Consider the following 23,051-nt stretch of genomic DNA (forward strand, 5'->3'; position numbering starts at 1 on the left):
AAACAGCAGTAAGAGAGACTGTGAAAAAGCTTGCCCATGAGGCAAAAACTACTAATAAAATCTTTTTCAAGTACATTTGAAGCAAAAAGCCTGTGAGAAAATCATTTGGGTACTAGATGACAGAGGGGCTAAAAGCGGTATTAAGAGAGGACAAGGAAATGGCAGAAAAATTGAACAAATTCTTTGTGATGGCCTTTACAGAGGAGGATGTTGGGAATACACACCTGCAACATTCCTTAATGGTGGAGATTCTCAGCAACTAAAACAAATATCTGTGACAGTGGAGTATATAATAGATCAGATTGATAAACTAAAAAGTAACAAATCACCAGCACCAGGTGGCATCCACCTCAGAATTCTAAAAATAAAAATATGAAATCACTAACCTGTTACTAGTAATTTGTAACCTATCATTTAAAACAGCCATGATTTCTGAAGATTGGAAAATGAGCAATGCGACACTGATTTTTAAAATGGGCTCTGGGATAATTTGAGAAATAATAGACATTGGTAATGGGCAAAATGGTAGAAGCCATTCTTAAAAACACAATCACTGGCACTATAGACAGACATGGCTCAATGGATAAGAGTCAACATTATTTTAGCAAGGGGAAGTCTTGTCTTACCAATCTTTTATAATTTCTTGAAGGTGTAAATAAACAGATAAAGGTGAGCCAGTTGATACAATGTATTTGGATTTTCAGAAGGCATTTGATAAAGTCCCCCAAGAGAGATTCTGCAGGACAGAATCTCTCTGTCGTCATAGAATAGGAGGCAGGGTTCTATTGTGGACTGGTAAGTGGTTAACCTGAAAAATCTACATGATGTGGTAGATGCTTGAAATTGGAAGAAGTATGACCAAAATGACCGTGTATACAAGACTGGCACTGGATATCCCAACTCGGACAAAATCTTGCATGGCAGGCCATTTGGGCAAAGCATGCCAAATGAAATCAAAAGGGTAAGATCTCTGGAATGGGTTATTACATCTATTAAGGATGCACAGCACCAATGCGCATACTTTTTTTTGCTGTAGGTGCCTTCCCTAGAGAGCTTACCCTTTAATTTCACTCGGCATGCCTTGCCCAAATGGCCTTGCATGTGAAATTGTCTCCAAGTTGGAATGTCCAGTGCCAATCTTATTATATATGCACCAAAAAAATTGGTATCTATACTAATCCACCCACTACCATTATTAAAGTAATGCAAATAAAAAATGGAACATTAGATTTCATAACATTAAGGGCAAGCATGTTGCAAACTGAAATAATTAATGATCCCAAAAAGTTTTTGTTTGATGGACATATTATACTAATTCAATTAAAGGCTCACAATTTAGGGGTTTTAGTTGATTCCCTTCTTTCCCTGTGACCTCATATTGATGCTTTAGTTCAATCATCCTACTACAAGTTGCTGTTATTGTGATCTTAACCACCTTCTCTATTTCATTCAGATTTTCATACCATGACTCAATATTATATTCTGTCCTCTTTGGACTATTAAAAATTTTTATTTTGGGGGCAAACTGAATTCTATTTACATAACTTCAACTTATTCAGAATTCCATGCCAATCTATTTCTGGCTCTGCATTGCATGACATATGTCTCCAGTTCTAGCTGGCCTTCACTGGCTCCCTATAACTTGGCTGAAGACTTTTAAAGCCCTCCTTCTGGTAGTTAAGGCTCTTCATGGTTTGGCACCTCCAGCCATTGTTCTTTCACATATCAATACTGTCCTACCTACTGCCTTCATTTGTCATCTCAACATCTTCTAGAGATTAATTCTCTTTCCCTAACTCAATAGTTTCTTAAAAGCAGATTTTTCACATTGCAGGTCCAACACTTTAGAACAGCCTCCCAGCAGATATTAAATTGAAGAATGATTTGCTTCGGATAAGGAAGCGTTTAAAGTTGTCTCTCTTTTCTTTAGCATTTGACTTGTTCTGCTGGTGGCTATAGTTGTCTATAGTTTTTGTAATTTGCCTGTGTAGCCATTGTCCTGTTTAGCAGCTGTTTTTCTATTTCATGTCTTATGCCTCTATGTTTATGCTTAATGATGTCTTGATTTTATTGTGTATGTTAATTATAGTTCGCTGAGATTGGTTTATCAGTGGAATAGAAACTGATTAAATAAACAGACTGAGGAAGGAAAATAGCTCGTGTGCTTATTTTTATTGGACCAATATATAATTCCTACTTAAAGAAAATAGGACAGTCTGCTTTGCATTAATTATACATTTTATATTAAATATCTGTTTGAATGACTCTGGATCCAAGCAATATATAAAAGCACAATCTCACTTTACTGACTTTAATGCATGCATCATGCCTATACATGATGAACGATGTACACATTTAACACTGGCAAACTTCTGTACTTCAACAATGGGAGGTTAATGAGATTGCTCTTCTGAAGAATCTCCTAGAGAGGTTTGAAAACTTATGGAATAAGAGTCATATCTTGGTCCAATAAAAGGCACTGCACATCCTATTTTGTTTATCAGATGCCAGTGAAGTTCGAATCAGGCTTACCAACGTATTACCAGTGCGGAGTCTCTCAGCTATAAACTCATCCATGAGGTCAGGTACGTTAGAACTGCTACTGCCAATCTCACTACTGAGTGGGTGCAGCTTCGGGTTCATATCTTCTTTACTGACTAAAATCAAAGCAAGGGCTACATATAATCATGGAGACTTCATCTCAAAACATAAAAGCATATAAAAACACACAAGAACAAGCACTTTAGGCAGTGCAAAAATTACTGGCCAGGCATGCATTAACAAAAATAAAATCATTCCATCCCACCCTTCCCTCTGTATCAAAGATGTGCTTGTGTGAATTAGTCAATTTGGGAAATATATTAATGTAAGCATTTGTTAGTCATTCTTCAGGATAATGTCCAATAGCAAAACTCTTGCAAATAAGCACCAAAAGTCCAGTTAATATCGACTTTGAAACCTAAATAGTGTGACGTGGTTTTAAGTGGGGTATGTACAGGATAGCTATTTTACAAGCAAATGTACTGCATATTTTACGAAGGTAGAACATTTTACCCTTAATGTTTTCTGTTTTTATTGATTTTATTATGTTTTGAATTTGTTGTAGGGGTGGATTTAACAAAAAATAAAAAGTTTTTATCCATAATTGCAGAAAAGCCAATTGTACTTCTTATGGTCTACATTTACAAGTATAGTACAAGGTTGTCATTGATAGCCTACAAATAAAATCTAACATTCTAATAGACAGAGAATGCCAAAACACAGCATAACTATAATGCAATGGTCCTAATTTGTAGAACATTTTGTGTATGTTAGATTTGTAGGTCATCAACATTTTTTTTTAAAACAGCAATGCAACAAAAAGTGTACCAGTTCCCATTTTCCTTCTGATAAAAGTATCCTTTCCAATTTATATTTTCAAGACATTAAGTTTTATACATTTGTTATTAAAATATTTTTATACATTTTTTAAATACTTTGTATGCTTTCACATTTTTAAACCTTTTGGTTTTGTGTACATATTTTTACTATCTTACTCCACAGCATGTGTATATTTCAGCTGTACGCATAAAAAAATCCAAAAGTAGTCTACTGCATCAAAACTACTACTTTCCTCATGAGGCACTGAATTCAGTAAACTACGACCAGTTCATTGCACTCAAACTCAAATTTTATAATGTATTAAGAAGTCAAAAACGAATGATTAAAAAGTCATTATAATGTTGAGGCTTCTGTTAAAGAATCACAATTTAAAACAGAAGTACAGTAACACTGAATATATGCAATGTTTGATGCATATATTTTCTCAAAGTCTTGAATGCATATGAAAATAGAAATTCACTGTAATTTTAAATGTTTCCATTCAAAAAATAAAATGTGATTCTTTACTGTATCCCTCCTGATACAGTAACTGTCTGCTCAACATGAAAACACCAGCTATATTTGCTCTATGCTTGCCATAAAACAAGGGGAAATTAAAGCAGTTATTTAACTCCAGAGACACATTAGAAGTTATGTCATGGAATGTACATTTGTCAGTACAACAAAAGTAAGAGATGGATGAAACACCAACCAATTTGTTGCATGGCAGCTTTTAGAAATTATATAATTTGTGATACATTCTAGTAAGATGCCTTCAAAATCACATTCAAGAATTTAGTTCTTTATATGTAAAGTGTAATTTTGCTGAGGTGGCACTAAAATTACATAAAACTTTATTTTATTGGAACACTGAATTAAAATAGTCTTGAAATCAACTGACCATTCCTAAATTTAAAAATATTCTAAATGTATTTAGGATTCAAGGGCAGTGTATATAAAATAGGTCTCCTGCATATGATCCAAATGGAAATCAGTGCTACTACCCACATTACTATACTGGATTTACAGCATCTGCCCCTCCAATGGCAGTAACATTAAAACGCAGGATGCAGGACAGAGCATTCTGTTAGTCATGCAAACATAAGATATAATGAAGGAGGAAAAAATAAGAAGAATCAAGTCCACCTTACTGCTGAAAGGTAATTTATTTCAGGTAGGGGTTAAATGTACTAGCTACATTCTTCTTGGTCAACTCAGAGGTTGCAGGTTAGGCCAAAAGGGATGATCAAGAGACCTTTTGTACACGATAGCTCTCTCAGCAGGTAATAAAGTAATGGGTGATGTTGCCATTACTACATTCACTTTAATGACTCTGCTTTGGAAAGCTTGGAATTGGTATTGGAATTGCTCAAATGAAAGAATATGATCTTAATTCCATTCTTAGTAATAAGAAATTAAACTGAGTAAGTTTACAGAATGGTGTACCTCAAGGATAATGAGAATGGCAGAGGGATCAGATGAAGTACAAAAATATTTAGTAGTTGAGGTGTGAGGTTAAACCAGGATCCTATCTACACTTTTAGTTCTGCATGTCTTTATAACTTGGCAACTCCAAGTGGATACCACACAAATTTCACTTGGTGTTCAAAATGAGTTAGAATTCAACTTCTCAGGGACTGTTTTCTTACTAAACCATTATGTAACCTCATTCATTTAAAAAATACATCTCAGATTTTGATTAGCCATAGTTACATTTCTCTACAAGAAAACAAAAAACAAAATCTTGGTTGCTATATCATGTTTCTGATTTTTGTATTTTAGTGTGAGGGGGAGAGGGGAAGGCAGGGAATGAGAGAGAAGTATGTGGGAAAAGAGGGAGAAAAGACAAAAATTAAATGAAACAAGTATAAAGTCTACCTATCCATCTTCCCTATTCCATTACGAGATGAGCATATGGGCAGAAGTCTTATGTGCCAAATGTCTAGACTCACTGGGATAGTTTAAGGCTACTGTTACATCCTTAGAGCCCTATTTCTCTACTTGAAAGCCCATAAAATGCTCTATAAACAAAGTATTACCATTATTGTTGGCTATCAAGTCCTATCTCACCCAGAACTATATGCACTAATTTATGAACAGACCACTACTTGCATAATCATCCAAGAGTATGCTCTCAATTGCCTGTTATCTTACTGTACTTTAGCCAAATGTAAGGCAATATTTTTCCTCCTTTTCCTTTCCCTGGACCAAGGACCGACCACTTTGAGCACCCCTGGTCCATATATATATATATATATGTATGTATGGTCCAGCGTTGTTCAAACTAGTCCTTGGAGTCTCCAGCTAGTCAGGTTTTCAGGATATAATTAATGAATATGCATGAGCTTTATTTGCATGTTCTACTTCCTATGTATGCAAATATTTCTCATGCATATTTAGGGATATCCTGAATACCTGACTGGGGGGGGGCACCCCCAAGGCCCGGTTCGAGCATCCCTGACTTAGGATATTAGAAATGTGTTGCAAGTAAAACATCCTAAAAATGGTTCCATCCATATTTATAGAGCGCTAAATTGTTACAATGATGGGCACTACATAAAATCAATACACATCTCTACTTCAGTTTGATATTTTTACAGTGGCTTTCACCACTGCATGATCTGTATTGCATTTCCTGTTCTTAACATTTGTTTTACTTATCCCAATGTAATTATCACTGAAGGGCAACAAACTACCGCATCAGAATTCTTAAGAAAGAAATTCATTCTGTTCTGGAACCCTATTTAGTAATAAAAAAATCAAGCTTGCTATAAGGAGATTCATCCATTTTTATGACATTTTGAAATGTATAGTATTACGTATATTAAGCAATGTTGGGATTTACTCAACACCTTACTCAATGAGGTCACCACAGCCTCAGGATTCCATGAAATGACTGCTGCTAGAAGTAAATTTAGAAGAGATCTGGGAGCAGCTGTATAAAGCTGACATATACAAGTAAAGCCAATTCTTTACTAAAAAATGTTTTTCCATGGACTATCAGGCCATGAAAGAGACCACTCACAAATGTTTCCCTCCCTTAGATTCATTATTCACTTTTTTCCCCAACTTCAATATAGTTCAGCAGCAAAGAGGTTGAATTAAAAGTCTAAAAGGTAGGGATATTAGTATTGTGAACATGGTAAACACTTCACAAACAGGGCACTGGAAAGACATTAGCTGGCTGAAGCTGCATGCAGAACCACAAACCAAAGAGGGGAAAAGCAGTTAATCATCCCAAAGCTTTCTGATTGCCAATAGCTCATTTCAATTGCATTAAAGCCAAACAGGTGCTGCCTTTCTCCTTTTGTGCTCCGCACAATGTTAGTGCTCACCTGCAACTTTCCTTCCAAAATAGCCCATTACATGACCGTACAGGTCCCTCAGCGGAGCCTCTGCTGGCATTCTGTTCTGCCTCTGTGGGGAAACATTGGCCTTCGGCTTCGAAAGAGCATGGACAACAGTTTTATAAACACCACCCAGGGAACTCTGCTGCAGGCCTGCCTCCTGACTGGAAGACCGGAGTGCTGTGCTACGACTGCTTGCTTGGTTGGCTGCAGCACCTTCTTTTTGGAACCTCAGATCTCCAGCGAGATCCTTAACCTGCTCACTAGTGACTGGAGATTCTACGCTGACTTCATCCAGGGGTCCACATGCCCCAGATTTCATCAGCTCCATCGTAGCAGAAAGACTGGTGTTGGTACTACTGCTGCTACCACTGCTACTGCTGGTACTACTAAAACCACTGAGCTTACGGAGCCTGGCTTTCCATGGGGCCTCTTTGTTCTCTAAAGGGTTATAAAACAAAACAGACTCTGTGGATGGTCTGAAACTTACTTGAACACTATTTCGTTTTTTGGCTGCTATTTTCATAATCTTTGCCTTATGAGTTACAGTGTCACTGAGGTTTCGTTTAGTAGGTGAGAGTTTACTCATGCCCGTGACACGGGGCAGTTCATTGCCAGACAAGGCCTTCAGTGGAACTTTATAAGCATGCGTAATATGTGCACTTGTTATTCGCTCAAAATACTGGCTACGCTTCTGCTTTGCAACTAGCTTTACTTCAGTATCTATACTACCCTCAAAGGCCACCTGTTTGTAAAGAGCTCTCTTTCTCCCTTTGTTTTCAAGGTTACCAGATTCGTTCTCAGCCAATATAAGGTCACTGTCTTCCACAATATTTAAATGATCTTCTCTAATAAAGGTTTTTATCCGACTGTCTATCTGACTAGGCCCTATATTACTTTGTTTCTGCTCCAAAGGTAGAGCTACATTATCAATCTGTGCTATAATAGGGGGCCTACTCACCAGCTTCTCAGCCACATCTACAAATTCCAGTATATCCTTCCTGTTACCAGTTAGATCTAATTCTTGAGGAAATGCCCTATGACTGTATACCTCTGGGTTACTACAATTCCCTTCTCTCTCTTTCAGATATTCTTTCATAGAAGAAAGAAGATCCTCATCTCCTTCAAAGTCAGTGTACTGATACTGCTCGAAGCCTGGATCTGCAAGATCTACAAAGTCTATGAGGTTACAGAGATGATCATAAATACTATCCCTAACCTCCAAGGAGGGCTCACTGCTATTAGTATCGGTGATAGGGTTCTCAGTGGATATACAGGCAGGTGAGGTCTCAGAAGAATTCTGCAAGCTTGGAGCGTGATCAGATGAACAGTCTATGATGGGCACTGCACCTTGGGCTCGCTCGATTGCGAATGGTTCCAGAATATCAGACGTGCTGCTGCTTCGTGGCAGTAGTGATGGCTCCTGGCTCATTGCCCCAAAGACTTCACTCGGGGTTTCCTCAGTCTGTGAAAAATGCCTTACTCGAATTGGGTGAGGGAAGATTTGAGCATCATCAATATCTGTATAAAATTGAAAACAAAATTATACATAACAGGTACAATATGTAAGCACTGATCATTTAAGATTCTTGTTTAGTAATACACCTAAGGCATATGCATAGAAAAAGCAACATTCAGAGCCACTTGTCTTTGTAGTATGACAAATGTTCTAAGAATGCTACTGCACCATAAGCAACATACATAATAACCAGTTAAGAATGAGACAGATGATTAGAACACCATGGTTTAAATGTTAACATGCATGGAGATGGACATGGAAACCATGAAACATTAGGAAATGCAGTCCAAGCTAGGGCTGTGCCAATGTATTAAGCAACCAGACTGTGGAAACACAGTAATTCAAACACAAATAAGTTAAAAACTCCTTTCAGGTTCAAAACTATATGAAAATAAAACCAAGATTTCCATAAAATTCTAATTGTTCCAGAAGTAATAACTTCTGTAGGTCACAACTCTTGTACAAAAGGATACAGTTCAAGTTATATAATTTAGTTGTTCAAAAAGTACACATACAAATGCACACAGGAGCTCAGTTTTATGAAATACTAATATCTTCATGTTCAATATTAAGAAGTAAAGCTTTTGTCTGAGTATATGTGGCATTAGTGAAAGTGGCACGGATAGAGATCTTGCATTTCTTATAGTTGTCATATAAGACAAAAATCAGGTTTTGAAGAAACCTGAAAGGAATGTGTAAATGAAGTTATTTACCTGCAACAGTCATTCGCCAGTGGACAGCAGGATGTCAAGTCCTCACATATGGGGTTCATCATCTGATGGAATCCAGCTTGGAACTCGGATTTCAAATCTTCTAGAAACTTTGAGCATGTTCTTCTGAGCATGAGTAATCCTAGCCATCTCCCTATCTCTCCTTAGTCCATGATAAAGCTAAGACTTGGAGAAACCAACTCCAACAGGAGGCAGGAAGGTTTTGTGAGGACAGACATTCTGCTGTCCATCGTAAAACCACTTACAAGTAACTTACTTCACTTTCTTTCCAGGGCAAACAGGATGGCAGTCCTCACATATGGGAACTCTCAAGCTACAGGCTGCCTCATACAAAAGGGAAAAACTAAACAGTGCCAAAGGCACTACTGTTTAAGGTGGTGATATGCTAACCTCACATTATCTGTTTTTACTTTCTTTTTTTTTTGGGGGGGGGGGGGGCAGTCTGACCAATACCAGGCCTTAGGAGGGAATGCAATTGTCTTCTACATCTTAAGAGACTCCATAGCAGACTTTAAAATTCAGTTTCGTGTCAGGAACCCCTCCCAAAACAGGAGCGTGTTGTCAATTTATGGAGAAAAATCCAACTTCACCACTTAGAATCAGATGCAGACAAAGCTGCAGTATAGTGAACTTTTACATACCCCACTAGATCTAGGTCCTCCTGAGTGTGAGAAAGAGCACAATTCACTAACCAAGAGAAATAGAACTCTTGGCTATGGTCCTAACAGCTTTTTTGCTGTCAAGAAGAAAACAGACTGTCTAGGGTTTTAGAGCCCTCCAAATGGAATCCAAAGCATAACAGATTGCCTTTACAGACTTTTGCACAATATTAGTCAGTGATTAGGAAAGTGCAGACACACAATTTACTAGGGCAAACATTTGAAGAAGGCGTGAAAGGCACCAGGGTCTGTGGCAGACTTAATCAGCCTAGTGATCACTAATAAAAATGACCCTTCCAGGTCAAATATTATGCTAACAAAAGTGTGGAGACTCAAAAGAGCTTCCAATTACTGGACGAGCACCTTACTGAAATCCCATGACACAGTAGAAGGCTTAGTAGTGAGCTCTGACTCAAACCCACTCAATATAAAGCATAACTAAGTCCGTCCTTTGACGGACTTACCTACCAGTTTCACCCAAGTGAAACAGAATCACGTTGCTTAATTACCCAACTTGTGAAAATGCAGAAAGCATTTTAAACAGGTTTCTGGCAAAACAGGAAAAAACTTCTAGGACTCTTCCTCGAAACCATACATCAAGGTCTTTTCTTTCCACACCATGGCTTCCCTCCTGGATCCCAGAGGAGTAGGCAATATATTACCAAACAGATTCTGTGGTTGCAGGGATAGAGAAGCAGCCCCTAAACTGTAAAAATCAATGTTGGGCAATTCCACCACCTTACTAAATCCCTGATAGACTTTCACTCAGGAAGCTTCCACTGAATCTAAGTCATATAAATCTAAAGACATATAAATAAATAAATAAATCTGTTTCAGCCACTAGGGAGCTGAGGAACTTGGCTGCCTAGCTTCTTCACAGTATTCACTGTGCCATGTAAACAGCGATTTGAATAAAATCTAGTAAAACCCCAAACTAATCTAGAGTAAGGGTATTCTGAGCTGAAAGTCCAAGACCCTCTCTGTTAAAGAGATAACTATAGTACCGCCACAGGAATTTAGACATTTGTAAATATGGACTTGCCCTCGACCAGGGATCACAGAGGGTTCTAGACCAGAAGGACAGACTCCTTGCCCACTTGGCATAACTTGCCATGCTGGGTCAGACCAAGGGTCCATCAAGCCCAGCATCCTATTTCCAACAGAGGCCAAACCAGGCCACAAGAACCTGGCAATTACCCAAACACCAAGAAGATCCCATGCTACTGATGCAATTAATAGCAGTGGCTATTCCCTAAGTAAAACTTGATTAATAGCAGTTAATGGACTTCTCTTCCAAGAACTTATCTAAACCTTTTTTGAACCCAGCTACACTAACCACATCCTTTGGCATAGGATTTTGAGCCCTACTGCCAAAGATAGCCTCATTCTTCAGTATAACAGCCTCCTGTTACATGAGACAGAATTAATATCGGTATAGACAGGGAGCACAATGTCGGGCAAACAAAACCTCTCAAACTTATAATTAACACTTATTGTCATCCACTGAAGGACCTATCAGTGGCTTGTAAACCAAGGATGCATGTAGCCATGGTTAGGGTAAGTTCTACTTGACAACTTTAGAATAAATTAACCACCAGGACAAAGTGTCTCTCATGGCTGAATGAGGCCGATGTTTAAGACACAGAATGGATGGAACCATCCATCCCTTAAGGGTCAACGTACAACCTAAGCATGACACTGACTTGTCTGGAACAGATGCAAAGTGACATTTATGGTTTTCATAGCAGGTATTTGAAATGCACTCTCTATAAGCAGGAGTTCTTACCTGCTCCTTGGGAGTGGATCCTTTCTACAGAGAGAATTCGCTACCAACACTGCGAGACACCACATCTCACGACAGCATCTTGAATGTATTACGATATCCAGCCTGTGTGAAGTAGCAGTGTGAGTTCCACCCATCCCGCCAGGTAGGTCCCTGAATCCTGCGGGATACTGAGGATATTTCAAGTAGAAAGCAGCTCCCCAGTAGAAAGGACAGTAAAAGCATCCTTTCCCTGAGAAAGAAGTAAAGTGCTGAGGGGAATAAATTGTAAGGTTTCCCCTTAGCAAGCCTTCATATATTTACTTTTAGGTTGGGACTAAGTTCTCATCTTTTTCAGGATCAGTAGCAAATATATGACCAGACCAATTCCCCTACCTGTTATGTAAATTGTTTGATATGGTAACTGACACTGAGAAGCTGCACAATCATTTCTCAGAGAGCAATTGGGAGCAGAATCAAGTAGGGGATACTGTTGCTCTTGTTAACCTGAGTACCTTGGATACAGCAAAACTCCCATCCCTCCTTAGCCTGGGAAGTAATGGTGGCAATATCAGGATCTGAGAATGAACCCCTAATCTAGTAAGTCCTCTACTTAGTGTATGAGTTTGAGTAACAGCTATTGATGGGTGGAGAAATCTAAAGGAAGCCCACCACCACTTTTCACTATATGCTCCAGTGGCAGTAGAACAAGCAGCCGGTGACTAACACAACCATCCTCTCTCTCACAAAGGAATTCATCAGCATCAGAAACAAAATTGATAGTGGTTCAGCAGATCCCACTTTTCTGCTGCATAGCTCCATATATGAGACCTGTAAGGAGCTGCTTAGACTCCATGGTCAAATGAAGGCTGGGCCATCATCAGGCATAGCCCCCACAAGAGATCAGAGTTTGAGCTAGTAAAAACCCTAGAAGCTCCCCAGTGACAGGGAATCCAGGTCACAAGCTGCCATAGAAAGGATCCTTTGGAGGCCTTTCTCCTTCTCATAGAAGAGATAAAATAGGGCTCTAATCCCTAACTCTACTCTCCTGATACTCATCTGAAATGGATGGTCCAACCAGGAATGAGTAAGAGCTCACACATGTATACTGCATATTGTAGTCTTATCTTTTGATTACAGGTACTTGCTCTTCATCTTACTTTGTTTACTTCATGACCTTTATTTTGTTTTGTGTTTCTTCAATGATGTTTTTACTTATGTTCTATGCCTTTGATTATATATGTTTGCTTATATAACCTGCCCCAAACCTTGTAGGGTGCGAAATATAAACCATTCAAATAAATACATACATACATACATGTATCTAGAGGGCTTGGCTGAAGGTCTGCCAATCCATACAAGAGATGTCTTGGTGCACCAGTGATTTCAGCACACTGGTGCTTAATGTCTCATCATTCAGTGATGCACAGCATCTGACAATGACAGTCAATGGTGCAGCAAAGCTCAACATCAACACAGTTTTTGCATCGCTTTGCATTGGTGCAGTGGTACTCTACCTTGAAGACACTGGCACAGGTGCACAAAATGTCGCAGTGCCAGATACTGGTTCGCTGGCTCTCCATGTATGCCCATGCCTTGTTCTGTTGCCCACACCGCAGCAATGAGTCAATCCAGAAGATACAAACATCATTCAACAGTCTGCTTCTACCACACTCAAAATGCATCAAAATACAATGTTGATTCCTGTGGTGCCCACAGCACTGCTGTGCAATAGCGCTGATGGAATTCACAGCCATTCTGCATTTCACCCATGCTGATTTGATGGCGCCATCTCTGGCACTGCCAGGCGTCCGATGTTGCTGGACGGTGCTCTGTGGTGACTGGTGCTGCTTGGTGGCATCCAGTACTGGCAGCATTTGGTGGAACTCAATAGCGCTTGTCAATGATGACATCTAGCATCCATGGTTCTTAATGGCACCCAGCACTGCCCGGCACTCAGTGGCACCCAGCACTCCAGGTTCACAGCAGCCCATGCTGCTGAATGTTGCTTAACACCTGGCACCGCTGAATGGTGCTCGGCACTAATGGTGCTCCTTCACTTGGCCTTGCTGGCTCAATGGTGCATGGTGCCTTTGGATGGATACAGCACCCCACACAGTTGACATTTGATGGCCCCATGTCAATTCTTATTAGTGCCCTGGAACTTAGATGTGCATGGGCATTTGATGCCTTTGGGGCATGGCACCATCAGTGCATCGGCAGTGTTGATTGCCCATGCTCAGGCTCTCCCACGCCTCCCTTTGGAGACTGCCCTACTAGAATCTTGATGGCAGGCAGAAGGGGAGGCCGTGTCATCCAGGGCACCAGATGAGCTAAATTAATTTTGGCCCTTGAAGATTAGTACAGTTCCTATGGTTGTGGGGTGGGATGAGCTCTCCTTCTCACGGAAATGCTTCTTCATCAGGCACCGACCCAGTCTTGAACTCAAAGCATGGGCCAAGGGGGAATCTATCCTGAATCTGGACTACCCCTTGATTGGACTAAGTTTTCTTGCCTGGAACACTAATCTGATAATGGCAGCAGCTTCACAGAAGGGGCAGGCCATCAAGACAGTGCAGTCTGTGTTCAGGCAAGTCCCTAAACCCAGGCTGAACTGCTAGAGTACCCAGGCAGGTATAGAAAGCAGCAAGGGGAAAAAAAAAAAAAAAAAGGACACGAAGGCAAAGGAAAAAGATAAAAGCCTCTACCAGGCTGTGCTGGGTTCTAGGTCAGAGCAACTTGTGGTTGACAGAAAAAGTAAAAAAGAAAAGAAGCCAACCTACCAAAAAGAAGAAACATAAAGCCTTGTGGCCCTGCAAGAAAAAACAGCTTCTGCAGCTCCAGAAATTTTACATCAGTAGCAACAAAACAGTAAAGAACTGTGACTTGCAGGCTCTGCAGGAAAACAAAGACAGAGGCGCTGCCTGGGAGGTAGGAAAGTGGCTAAGGCTGCACATGCTCAGTAGGGATGTGCATTTGATGGTTGATTCATTTCAACGGTACACATGTATCTAAAAAATGGATAGCAGGCGCACAAAATGGATGGTATGTGCATATGTAGGTGGAATGATATATCATCAGTTTTGCACATTTACTATCCATTCATGAGATACACGCAAATCGCTGAAACAAATCAACCAACGAATGCTCAAAGCTTCTAGAAGCTTTGAAATCAAAGGTCCATGCCAAGCTCCATGATGTAACCCCACGTGAGGACTGCCATCCTACTTATCTTCAGAGAATGACATCTACTTAAGACAATACAATAGTCATTAGATCATTTCTTTCTTAAACAAGTACACTGCAAGCACATTGCACAGGTTGAGGGGGGGGGGGGGGGGCTTGACATAATTAGATGCTTTCAGGTTTGGTTTGTACTTGCCAAGTTAGATTTCAGACAATTTTCTAGAGCTGTTTCAGAGGAAAAATCATTGAAAATTTGGCTGTGATATATGGGGTTTTCAAATCCTGCACAAATTCCATTTAGTGTAAGAGATTTATAGAAAATGCAAACTATTGGAACATGATGGAGGATAAAATGAAAATATAAAAGATAACATCCCTTGAAAAGAAACTAAGTGTTAAGATGCATTTTGAGTGTAGTAGGAGCAGACTACTGAATGTGTGTGTGTTCTGCATTAACCGTTCTACTGGAGGTAGAGAAAAAAACTGATATTCCATTCTATTCATGCACTTAATGAAGAATCAAACAAAGTAAACGTGGACAAGTTTTTCTAACAGAAAAATCAAACTGAATTTAGGAGTAAAATTCTGCTTTTAATATTCACAACAGCCTGGTATTTATATGATCATGACTATTTCACTGTTTGATTCTATAAGTACGTTGTGAAGCAAACAAATATTGCTATAGAGAGGGCAATTTTGCAGTACTGCGCTTAACTTATGCCGCAAATACATGCACTGAAAGTACCCGCACAAGTCACATCAGCTATTTGATGTACATAAATTTTTCTTGAAATTTTAAGCACATACTTTTGAAAATCCAGAAGTATGTGTCTAAGTCCAAATTCATCCCCAACTCTGCCCACAGGAATGCCTCAGCAGAGTCTGAGTAGCTTCAGCATAAATAAGACATACATATTGGGTGAGCAATTTTATAACAAGCTACTTCCATGGATAAAGCAATGTCTTACTTGCAGAAATGTCTTTGAAAATGAACTCCAGTATGTAAGCCATCAAAAAGCTGTTTAGTTAGATAGCTAGGGTACAAGGGTCTGTAGATCCTTGTTACACCACCCCCTCCCCCAAAACTCACCCTGAGTTTAAAGTACCCCTCTTACAGTGGGAGATATATATAAGTGTGTCAGATTTTCTCTCTCTCTACCTCCATATGGTCACTTGTGCAAGTACATACATAAAGGCTGCACACCTATGCATGGCAGGGATACTTTAAATGACATGCACGTACTTGCATGCACGATATAAAATTAAGTGTATCTTTGCTCGCGTGACCGACACGCTTATTTATAGGCGCACGCATGCTCCTTTTAAAATGTACCTGTTTGTGTTAGGGAAAAAAGTGTTGCAACTGGCCTTGAACTAGGGTCTTTTCAGTTATGGGCTAGTATGCTGTATGTACAGGATCCCCTTAGAATATGATAGGAGCACTCAGATGAGGGTGTGAATCACAGTCAAAATTTCATGTGATAACATTATAATCATAATTTTATTAAATATATAAGAGGCCAATATTCAAAGGCATTTCACCAGATAACTCATAAGTTAAGCAACTAAATGCCAACTATTGGAATATTAGGACATTTATCTGTCAATTTTAGCTGGATAAGTCACTATCTGGCTAAAATTTAGACATAGTATAGGGGCATTTCAGGGGCAGAGCTGAAACAGCCAAATAAGTGATTTGACTATGTTCAGATGTGAGCAGCAGGAGGCTTAAGTTATTTGGGAATGTGTTCCTGGATAATTAACTTAACAGGCGATATTCCAAAAATACTGATAGTTTAAGTAATGCTTAAATTTAATTTAAAAAGAAGTTCATTTGAGGGCCTCATTGCCCAATCGAGCAACCTTACTCCACCCCAAAGACCTCAAGCTCCCCAAAAAGGTTGGGAGGGAAGGAAATTAGAACCAAAAAGTTACCAATAAGAGCCAGGAGTAACAGATAAGTATGAGAAAAATAAGAGTGAAAGCTTGCTGGGCAGACTGGATGGGCCATTTGGTCTTCTGCTGTCGTCATTTCTATGTTTCTATAAAGATGCAAGCCTCTAGGCTCAATAAGCCTTCCACCATATCCCTCCAAATTAAAACAAAATTGGTTATTGCTACTGCATTTTAACATTTTCCCCTCCTCTCCTAACCCCACTCTATGCCCAGAGTGGACAAACTGATTGAATGTCTGGCATCAGCCTAGTTTATTTCTACACTGGACCTCATGAAAGAGTATTAGCAGATGCCTCTCACGCCAGTGGTAAAGGAGAAGACTGTATTCTCTATGCCACATGGACTCTTCACTGTTCTCCTGTTTGGACTCCATGAAGCCCCCGCAACATTTCAGCGCTCAGTTGACTGTCTACTGTGTCCGCATTAAGGTTATGCAGCCGCCTACTTGGATGACATCGTGGTGCACAGCCCAGACTGGAGATCACATCTAACCCAATTCCAGGTCATATTAACAAGCCTGAAGAAAGCAGGACTGACATCCAGTCCCAAGTCAGTCCAGTACTTGGCTATATCCTTGGGAAGAAGGTGGTCCACATGCAGATTCAGAAGGTCGAGGCACCTGAAGCAAAAATGAAAGTGAGAGCGTGCCTAGGCCTTATTGGATATTACAGTAGATTCATACCCAATTACTCGGAGATGGTGGAACATCACATGGTTGTTAGTGAAGAAAGCCCGAGAAGGTCCAATGGTCCACTGAAGAGGAGAAGGCCTTCCAGGCCCTGAAAAGTATTTTGCTTTGAACCAGTCCTGGTAAGCTCGGATTTCATCAAACTCTTCACGGTCCAAGAGAAGGATGGTCAAGAACACCCCATGGCTTACATTAGCTGGAAGCTGATACTGCAGGAAAGGCAGTATTTGACAAGAGCAGGAATACTTAGAGGGCTTTCACTACCACCTGTTAGGGCAGTTCATGCTCATGTTGAATCATCAACCCCACCTATGGATAAACAGAAACAAGGAGTCCAATGTGAGGGTGATGAGATGGTTCCTAGTCCTGTAACTCCAACTTTAAGATTTGACATAGGGCAGGAAAGAAAAATTCCAATGCAGATTTTCTGTCTAGAGGTGTCCTTAGTACAGGCAGGCGCTCACCTTATTAAGAATGAGCTGAGGGAGTGCACAAGAAACTCTCTCAGAACACCTTAAGGGACTGGCCATAGTGATCTAGTCTGCTCCTCCATATGGACCAGCCCCATAAGGGATTTTGAGTGAAGGGAGACGTGTCATCATACTATAAGTAGTCAGGGTCCAGAAGGGTTAGAGAGGCCCCAGGGAGCAGGCAGAACCTGGTCTATATGAAGACCAGCTATGTTTAATATCTGCATGCAACCAGAACTGCAAGGTGAGCAGCACTATTTTCTGTTTTGCTTTTCACTATAAATAAAATTGCGTCTCGCGCACATCGGGAAGCACTTAACCAGCCTATCACGGAACCAGAGGTCCGTTTGGCAATAGGCCAACAAAAACAGTTTAAGGCACCAGGACCCGATGGTTATACGGCTGAGTTTTTTTAAACACCTGGTAGACCTGATTTCGGGGCCATTGGCAGCGGGATTCTCCAAATTGATAACTCGAGGTACCTCCCCCCCCATGAAACTTGGCCTTAATTACACTAATACAAGGACCCTCTTATACCCGGGTCTTTTCGCCTGATATCATTACTAAATTTGGACCATAAGTTATTGGCTAAAATACTGGCTGACCGTCTAGCGATTATTTGGCCCACTCTTGTAGGTGATCACCAGGTGGGGTTTGTCCGGCAACAGTATGCCCTGGTTAACATACGCCGGGTGTTGACGGCCATGACAATGTGCATACAGATGGATACCCTCTACTTGGTTATCAGTTTTGATGCCGAAAAGGCATTCGACTGGGTGGAGTGGTGGTATTTATTCCATACTCTGGAACAAATGGGGTTTGACGGTTTTTTCCTTCGGGTGGTGACACTATTGTACACTGACCCTCGGGCGGCCATCCTTGCGAACGGGGCGCAGTCGGAATCTTTTGGGGTGACCAGGGGCACGCGGCAGGGCTGCCCATTATCGCCCCTATTGTTTATTTTGCAATTAGAACCCCTCATGGTGGCCATTCATCAATGCCAGGAAATTCAGGGAGTAAGATTTGGCTCGCAGATATTTAAAAGAGTGGCCTTTGCGGATTACTTGTTAGTTTTTGTTACGAACCCTCAGACATCCCTGCCTACTTTATTGCGATTAATGACGACCTTTGGTTAGATTTCTGGCCTTAGATTAAATGAGTCTAAATCCTCTGTACTAGCATACCCGCCTACCCTACAATCTAATTGGCCAGATAATTTCCCATTAACATGGACAACAGATCCTCTATGCTACTTGGGGGTGTTTCTCCCATCAGATCCAGACCTCGTGTATCAGGCTAATATCCCCCGCTTATTACAAGCTACCATAGACAACCTGACTAATTGGAGTAACCTACCCATTTCTTTGATTAGCCAGATAAATTTATTCAAAATGACCATCTTACCCAAATGGCTTTATTTACTTCAAAATTTACCAGTCCTTCTAAGGAAGGGGAGGGGGAGGGATCTTAGACTTGATAGTGTGTTTAGGCATTTTATTTGAAAGGGGGGGGGGGGAATCCCGTATACCTCTCACCCGGTTGAAGGCAGGATGGGGACCGGGAGGTCTGGAGGTCCCTGATATGGCCGCCTGTAATTCATGGATTGCTAGGGACTGGCTAACTGACAATCTGGTTTATACTCAGTTATACTCTGATGTGGCCTTAATGGCCCCCATATATGTACTGCAGTCTGAGCCCGTGCATCTCCCATCGTTTCTCAAGCGTACAGTCCTTGTGAGGCCACTTCGTCAGACTTGGAAGAAGGTGACAAGACTATTACAGATACCCACTTTGTGTGCTTACTTTCTCCCAGTGTCGGGGAATACTGAGTTTACCCCGGGCATCCTATGGTATCACCCGCTTGGGTCACTTTCTCACGCAAGATGGGACGATAGTTTCTTTTAAAGAGTTCCAGGCAGTATACGGACTGGGGGGTCACACACCTTCCCATACCTACAAAGTGGACATTATATCCGGGCCATCTTGGAAACCTATAAAGCCCCCTCAGTGCACCAAACTCTAGATCAGATGTTTCGTTTTGAGAAGTCTAAAGCCCCATCCCTGTCAATTTATTAAGAACATAAGAAATTGCCATGCTGGGTCAGACCAAGGGTCCATTAAACCCAGCATCCTGTTTCCAACAGAGGCCAAAACCAGGCCACAAGAACCTGGCAATTACCCAAACACTAAGAAGATCCCATGCTACTGATGCAATTAATAGGAGTGGCTATTCCCTAAGTAAAATTGATTAATAGCCATTAATGGACTTCTCCTCCAAGAACTTATCCAATATATTACCAATATATAAGGAAACGCTCTGAAGGAGACATATACTCCACCTTAGAATTCCGTTGGAATAGAGATGACAACTTTATTGTCACTCAGAATATTTTAAAGTTCTGTTTCCAGCGCATAACCAGGATCTCAGTCAATATTTACTATAGAGAATTGGAATTTAAATTTCTCAGCCGGGCGTATGTGTTGCCTCAAGTAGCCTTTCATTTAACCATAGCTCAGTCGGCGGGTTGCACCCGTTGTGGACACCCGATGGGCACCCTGTCTCATGTATTTTGGTCCTGCCCTCCCATATTGCGCTTTTGGCGCCACATGGCAGACTACCTGGCGGACTTATTGAATTGTCGCTTTCCCTGTGACACCGTTATGGCTGCTGTTTGGGTGTATATCCCCTATTCGGAATCCTGGTTCATGCATGTTTCTGCACAAAGCTTGTCTTTTGGGCAAAAAGATAATTCTCTCAGTTTGGCGATCCTCCAAGGTCCCATTCCTTTTGGGCTTGGAGAAACTGTTTACATGCAATGATGTCAATGGAATGCCTGGCCTCTCGCCACGCTATAGACGGCGCTTTCTTACTATCTGGCAGTCCTACCTTCAGTCACTCCCACATCGCATATGTAGTCTTGTACTCAATGATTAATCACTCGGTATTATAGATTGGAATGTATTGGATGGATTTATTGCCTTCATAGTTTGTAATACACCTACCTGTCTCCTGTGGGGTTTGGGGAGGGAGGTGGGAGGGGATAGGTATACTCTATTGATGTTGTTCATATTATTAAGCGTTGAGGTCTGAGGAGGGTTCAGGAAACCACCTTCCTCAAGGTTGTATTGGTCACTGCTATTAAAATTAATAAAAAAAACGTTTAAATAAATAAAACTACACATAAGGAAACAGACAATATTTTTAAGGTAATATGTGTCTGTTCCCATAGGCGGCTCGACAGAGGCTGGTGTTTCGCAACAGAGTTGCTTCATCAGGAGCCATTAAGAAGGAAAAGAGAACATTGCGCCCAAACCTGTTGCAACAATGTATTAAATGTTTCTCTTCTATGACATTTTTCTGTCCAATAAAACAGAGATATCAGACAATATTTGAATCAAGAAAAACCAAAGGTACTTAACTTATCCACAGTGGTGTAACAAACCTCCTCTAGGATATCATGTCTCTAATAGTCTTCCTTCAGGGACAGAGACCGTATCGTTTCTGCAACCAAATTTAAATGGCCCACACTTACATGAACATGATGTCAATCAGCGCACGTCAATACCATGACGTAGGATGAATGAATGAATGAAAATATTGTAACAACTGAAACGCAAACGATTAAAGAAAAATATGTAGTTCTAAAGCAGCATTTAGACCAAAAGGGTGGACAATGTGTAAATGGTGTATCCATCGTCGTTCGGTTCGCAATAATTGTAACATTCAAATCCCCACCTCGCCAAGCAGGTAAAATCTGTTGGAGCACACAGACTTTCAGGTCATCAAATGAATGTGAAAATTCAAGACAATGTGTTACCAGTGGAGCACTGATCCGGCACATTATCAAACATGATCTGTGCTCTATTAGCTGAGTTTTTAAAGCTCATTTTGTTTTGCCCACATAGAGCATTTTACATGGACATTGAATGATGTAGATAACACCTGCGGATGTGCAATTGGTTTTCTGTGTTAAGAAAACTCATTAATTGGAGAAAAAAGTACTGGCGTGTGTATCATAACATGGCACAAGGAACATGCCCCACAGGCAGAATGGGAGCCTGCTTGATGGTGTCATGAATTGAACAATCAGAGTGCATCAATTGATCCCTCAGATTGGAGCCATGGGTGAAAGTAAACCTGGGTGACCTTGAAAATCTTCATGTACTTGAAGAATATGCTAGTTATTTAGAATCACTTGTTTCATCATATGAGCCATGGATTAGAATGGTAACACATAAGTCAAGGTTTCTTCAGAGTTGAATGACAGAGGTAAAAAAAAGCCATTCCCGATGAGTATATTTAGCGCGTAGGAAAGCCTGTCTGATACAGTGCTTCAGGTACCCTCTTGCAAGGAACCTTTCACTTAATATGGAGGCTTGGTGATGATATTCAGTGATGGTGGAACATAACCGTCAAATTCTAAAGAACTGACTTACTGGTAGATTTTCTTTCAATGAATGAGGATGAGCACTTGTGAAGTGCAAAAACGTATTGCTGCTAACAAACCTAGACATTTCAGGCATAATGAATGTAAGTCTCGGACTGATATTTTAAGTCAACATTTTTTACATTTTTGAAATGGACTTTTCCCCTTTCTTTCTGAAGATAGTTTTCAGTCAACATTTTTAGTTTTCTATATAGTGATGCTAAAGAGAATAGCTTTCCCAACTGTTCATGATGTAGATGAAAATAGACTGAGGGAGAGGCGTGTGCAAGTGAATTAGCACAGAAAGTCCCTTGCATAGATAAAGTTAAATTTTCTGAGCTATGCCTTGTATCGCTAAAGTTCTAGAAAAAGCAGTGTTATCCCAATTGGAAAAACACCTAGAAGACAATGATATACTATACCCAAACCAATTCGGATTGAGAAAAGATCGCTCAACAGAAACTTTACTAATATCTTTAATAAACCCTGTACTACAGGGGTTTGGCAATGATGAATCTTACCATCCTGGTTCTATTATAACTAACAGCAGCCTTCGACACTGTGGACCATAGCCTACTATGCCACCAGATGAAAAAATTTGGAATGACAGAAGAGTTCTAAAATGGTTCTCCTTGTTCCTAGCTGATAGGACATTCCAAGTCAAACTGGGCAACCACATACCTAACACATTCCACATTGATACAGATGTACTCCAGGGCTCAGCACTCTCGGCAACACCTTTTAACATGTATATGCTTCCTCTGTGTACATTACTAGCAAAACTAGGAATCAACTTCTACTTATATGGAGATGATATACAGTTCTACATTCCATTCTCCAAATCAACTGAAAATACAGCATCGACTCTCTCAACATATATAGCAGAGTTGCTTACCTGTAACAGGTGTTCTCACAGGACAGCAGGATGTTAGTAATCACATATGGG

General features: G+C 40.5%; 1 protein-coding gene across 6 annotated transcripts in view; it reads right to left on the minus strand.

The window, feature by feature from the left end:
- Positions 1 to 23,051, minus strand: part of RALGAPA1 (Ral GTPase activating protein catalytic alpha subunit 1) — a 647,855-nt gene that overhangs the window by 463,438 nt on the left and 161,366 nt on the right. For 4 of the 6 annotated variants that reach the window (XM_029598964.1, XM_029598967.1, XM_029598965.1 and 1 more), the window contains 2 exons: positions 6,696 to 8,228; positions 2,533 to 2,657 (listed from right to left, as the gene is read on the minus strand). In XM_029598964.1, coding sequence (XP_029454824.1) covers positions 2,533 to 2,657; positions 6,696 to 8,228 — 1,658 coding nt within the window. The remainder of the gene's footprint in view (positions 1 to 2,532; positions 2,658 to 6,695; positions 8,229 to 23,051) is intronic. The other 2 variants (XM_029598968.1, XM_029598969.1) reach the window with 1 other exon arrangement.

Source organism: Rhinatrema bivittatum, chromosome 4 (assembly GCF_901001135.1).
Source record: "Rhinatrema bivittatum chromosome 4, aRhiBiv1.1, whole genome shotgun sequence".
Taxonomy (NCBI): domain Eukaryota; kingdom Metazoa; phylum Chordata; class Amphibia; order Gymnophiona; family Rhinatrematidae; genus Rhinatrema; species Rhinatrema bivittatum.